The 5000-nt window shown below is 43.0% G+C and overlaps 2 protein-coding genes across 4 annotated transcripts in view; one reads left to right on the forward strand and one right to left on the reverse strand.

Moving 5' to 3' along the window:
- The window catches only part of il17rd (interleukin 17 receptor D), a 23567-nt gene extending 20218 nt beyond the window's left edge, over positions 1-3349 (forward strand). For both annotated transcript variants that reach the window (XM_035630132.2, XM_047332434.1), the window contains 4 exons: positions 1-221; positions 335-919; positions 1035-1324; positions 1424-3349. The exon at positions 1-221 is cut by the window's left edge and continues 37 nt beyond it. In XM_035630132.2, coding sequence (XP_035486025.2) covers positions 1-221; positions 335-919; positions 1035-1324; positions 1424-1548 — 1221 coding nt within the window. In that variant the 3' untranslated portion in view covers positions 1549-3349. The remainder of the gene's footprint in view (positions 222-334; positions 920-1034; positions 1325-1423) is intronic.
- LOC118308749 (NACHT, LRR and PYD domains-containing protein 12-like) overlaps positions 1-5000 on the reverse strand; it is a 988189-nt gene that overhangs the window by 838872 nt on the left and 144317 nt on the right. The window lies entirely within an intron of this gene.

Raw genomic sequence — 5000 nt, forward strand, 5'->3', positions numbered from 1 at the left:
CCAGTGAGCCGCCGCAGTAATAACAGCAGCAGCAGCTCTCCGATTGGTGGATCCGCCGGTGACCTGTTCACAGTGGGCGTGGCCATGATCGCCGAAAAGCTGCGCATGGCGAAGCAGAGCGAGGGCGACGGCGGCGCTCAGGAGCTGAGCCGCTACATGGCGGTTTACTTCGACTACTCGACGGAAAACGACATCCCCACCATGTTGAGTCTGGCTCCCAGGTAACCACGGCGACACCTGCGCTGACCAACAAACCGACGCCAGAAATTATATTTTGTGTTCTCTGAAAAGCATTGCCGATACAGTTGTTCACTTCCTGTCTCCTGGGCCACAGGTTCAAGTTGATGGACCAGCTGCCGCAGCTCTTCAGTCGGCTCCACTCGGGTCACTCGGGTCTGTCGGAGCGCGAGCAGCAGCCGCTCAACGTCTCGCGGAGGAACTACTTCAGGAGCAAGTCGGGACGCTCGCTCTACGTCTCCATCTGCAACATGCACCAGCACGTCGGCCAGAACCCCGACTGGTTCGAGAGGCAGCTGGCTCCCGCCGCCGGGTCCTCCGGCGTCTCTGCGAAACACGCCCGTCTCCCGGCGGTCCCGGCTACGAGCCCCTCTCCTCCTCCTCCTCCTCCTCCTCCAAAGTCTCACTGCTCCTCCTCCTCCTCGTCTTCCTCCTCCTCGTCGCCCCGGCCCGAGAAGAGGTTTGACTCCGGCTTGGTGCTAAACGAGGTGTTGGTGCGGACGCCGTCGCTGGAGGGCGGGAACGTGGTCCCGAGACGGAACGTGCTCCTGCTGGCACCCGGCACCGGTGCCAGTCCTGGTCCTGGTTCTGGTCCCTGCCCTAGTCCCGGTCCCAGTCCTGGACTCTGTCCCAGTCCAGGTTTGCCGCGCTGCTCTCTGTCCATGCTGGGAGCCACTTCAAGGTAAAGTCTAAAATCTCTGTATTTTATTTTTAAATAGCTTTCCTGTCAACATTTTTTTTTTTTACCTCACAGTATTTATTTTTGGTAAGTTTTAATTTTTTTCCCTCTCCATCAGGTCCACTTCTGGAATGTCTGGACTTTCACCTGAAGAATCTTCCTCCTCCTCGTCCACTCCGTTCATCCTCCAGGAAGAGGCGTGTCCTGTCCCCGGCCAATCAGAAGAAGAAGAAGAAGAAGAAGGCCGCCCCGCCCCTCCAGAGTTGCCCCCTCCTCGCGACTCGGGCATCTACGATTCCTCCGTCCCGTCCTCGGAGCTCTCCATCCCCCTGATGGAGGGACTGTCGTCGCACGACCAGGCGGACACGTCCTCCGTGGCCGACAGCGAATCCTCTTCGTCGGGTCTCGGTACGGTTGTTTTTCATTTACATTTAAAATAATCATTTCATCCTGTTGTTTCTGTTATCAAACGATTGACGTCCTAAAAATGACTCGTTCGTCTCCCAGGCGACGAGGAGCCGTCGGTCGTGGCGTCGCTCCGCTGCAGCGCTGCCGCAGTCTGCAAAGCGGAGCTGCACCATCACCGCCACCTGGAGCATGGCGAGGGGCTCGCTCCCGTGGCGTCGCTGTAGGAGCAACGACGACGCCTCCAGCCATTCAGAAGAGGACCAGAGAAAAACAACACACTGGTCGTGGACTTGAATCTTTTCTCAGAAGACATTCGAGTGAAAATGACTCTACTGTACCGTGGAGACCTGAGTCTCATCCTCTGTAACCGTGGTAACCGTTCCATGCTAGGACGCTGGGGATAATGATGATACCACTTTTTTCCAGAACATCACATCACTGTGGTAACTATGGAAACCCCCGCCTGTAAACTGTGGTAACCGGGTAGCTTTTTAGAACACTAGTCCTCGGTAGTTATGGCAACCACTTCAATTCTAGAACACTGGTTCTTACAGCAGCTAGAGCTCTACACACGACACTGTTCCCCTGGGAACCGTGGTCGACCGCCGGGTCGGAGGACGTTAGTCCACGGTAACCGTGGTAACTACGACTGCTTTCTGGAATAATAGTCCAAGTAACTATCCACTAGTAAACTAGTAACCACTGAGTGCTAGAACACTAGTCCTGAGTAACAGAGGAAATAACAGGTCTCGCCCTCAAGCCATGAGGATTCTTAGAGGACCTGGTCTCCAGATGGGGGCCGAGCAGACCGGTTCAGACCGGTTCAGACTAGACACTGCCTCAGACGCTGCGTCTCGATTGGCCGATTGATGGCGGCTCGCTCACTCACTCACGAGCTGATGTTTGGCACAAGGACGTGGAGAGGTTTTCCACGGTAACGGCGCCGTACGGGATCCAAGCAGCTTCCCGAAGTTCTGGCGTCCACAAAGACTATTTCTTTAACACAAAAGTTGCAGAATATATTTTTGACAGCTCGAGGACGGCTATGAAGGAAATTGGCGTAATTTTCTGTTTTATTTCAGACGAAGCATTTTAACATGAAACTCCCCCTTAAAACAGTTTATGACACTTTATCATTATTCATTTTTTTAAGAGCGCTGATTGTTTTTTTCCCTTCTGTAATATGTTTTAACAGCATTCTAAAAATGTTTTCAACGTAGACGTAGCGGCTTCACATTTGACCCTGACCACTGCCCGATCACAAATCATCAAAAACCGTCAAAAATAATTTTCATAAACTGTTGAGTAACTGTAGTGAAACCTGCTAATGTGATGGATATCAAACTTCTACACTATAATATATTAAATACTGTGGTTAAACTATTGACTATTAATGTCGCATTTATAGTTTATATATATTTCTTAAAGCTTTGTAAAAAGGAACGAGGGCATTTAAAAAAAAAAAACCACTTTGAAAACATAATTTGTACAAGAAATAAATACATTTAGAAAATATTGACTGTGTCAAACTTTGGCGCCAAAGTCATAAAAGGATTTACAGTAAAAGGAAAAATCATTATTTTAATAATTCTCAAATTTCCATATTTAAAATGGACGCCTCTCCCTCGTTGATCCTGTGATGAACATTCGACATTATGTCTGAAGGACAATGTGACTTTGGAGTTATTGATTCTTTTAATTTTTAGCAGCAGCTGCAGATAATAATATTTTTTTTAATTTTCTGACACAAACATCACAACCTCATCTGCAGCTCTTGAGTTTATTTTTGAAGGGATGATTTAACATTTCCTACTTGTAAATAATATTTGTAATTTGCTTTTTTTTATATATATATATATATATATAAACATATTTTTTCTTTTTCTTTGGAAATGTCCATCGCTTCAATCGTTGTATAGTTTAAGACAGTTGTATGTTCCTATTTTTTATACATTGTTATGAAAGAAAAGTACTGTTTTATAGTACCTTCATGTAGAGAATAAAAAAGGTCTGTCTTATAAAACATTCCTCCCTGCATCTTTTTTTTGTCAAATGTCTAAACTGTCAAAGAGTTTATGATTATGATAATAAGCACAGTTTTTATTGCATTTAGCAAAAACAAACATGCATATATATATATATATATATATATATATTTTATTTATTTTTTACTTTGCGGTTAAGTTACCGCAGGAAGGAGTTTCTCATGTAACCAGGCGGATACAAATACTTGAGCACAATTAAAAAGTGAAAAAAGTATTTATAAAAAAAAAAAAAATCTCTTGCTCGGCTTCTCACTGGTTTTAATAGACGGCATCACAAAACCCGTCTTAGCTTCACTTCATTGGCTCCCGTCCATTTTAGAATTGATTTTAAGATTTTACCAATTAGTTTTAAAGCACAGCTTGGTCTTGCTCCAAGTTGCATGAATGAAATGCTGATCCCCTACAAACCGGCTCGCAGCCTCAGATCCTCAGGTGGCTCTTTACTAGTTGTTCCATGGTCGAGGCTCAAATCTAAGGGGACCGAGCTTCCTCCATCAGGACCCTCGACTCTGGAACGGCCTGCGTGAGGAGATGAGACTGGCCGAGTCTGTGCCTTCTTTTAAGTCACTTTTAAAAACCCATTCCTTTAGACTTGCTTTCATGTGATGTCGTTCCCAAATTCAATTGTACATTTGTGAAATTATTTCTTCTTTTTTTAAATAATCCATTATTTTACCGGTTTAGTCCCATTGGGATACAATATCTCTTTTTCCGAGTAGTCCTGGTCAAGATGGCAACAAATGAAATTTGAAAAAATCATTTTTTAAATTTTTTTTTAAGTGAATTCCATTTATTTTTAGGTTTTAGTTCGTCCTTTTTTATATCTTTTTTTTTAATACAGACATGTGACCTGAAAACCGTATTATGTTTCAATGCTGATTTTAATTGCCTGTGTTTTTGTGAAAGCACTTTGTTGAAGCTGCTTCTGAAAGGTGCTAAATAGCATTATTATTATTATTATTATTATTATTATTATTATTATTATATTATGATTGTTTTATGGCTCGTAGTTATCGAGCTGACGAACGAGTTTTTCCAGTTTGTGATAACAGAAGTCTCTCGGGCTCCGGTGACGTTGATCGCGTCGGACAGATGCTGCGAAGCGTCGAGAGGCGTGAAACAACACGAGGCGCTCAAAGTCACGCAGCTGCGCGCCCGGAAGCAGCCCGGCCTTCCTTCACAATAAAAGCACGACATCGTATATTTTGAATATAGGAATATATTCTTCATTTTTTATTTATCCATAGGACTGGGTACTGATCCTGTCCCGTTCTGAAAAAAAGGTGCCACCATCACTTCTTAGTTAGTTTTTTCTTCCCAAATTAAATTGTATATTTGTAAAACTATTATTATTTTTATTATTTTTTTAAATTAACCTTAATTTTACCGGTTAAATACCATTGAGATACAATATCTCTTCTTCCAAGTAGTCCTGGTCAAGATGACATTTTTTTAAATAAATTAATTATTTAATTATTTTTACTTTTTTTATTTTTTCACTTTTTTAGTTGAATTCCATTTATTTTTATGTTTAAGTTCTTGTTTGGCTGATACTTTATGGACAGTATTTAACAAGAAAAAAATTATTCTTTAGCTAGATTCAAAAAGGGTTTATATGAAATATAATTTTA

The sequence above is a fragment of the Scophthalmus maximus genome, chromosome 6 (assembly GCF_022379125.1).
Source record: "Scophthalmus maximus strain ysfricsl-2021 chromosome 6, ASM2237912v1, whole genome shotgun sequence".
Classification (NCBI taxonomy): domain Eukaryota; kingdom Metazoa; phylum Chordata; class Actinopteri; order Pleuronectiformes; family Scophthalmidae; genus Scophthalmus; species Scophthalmus maximus.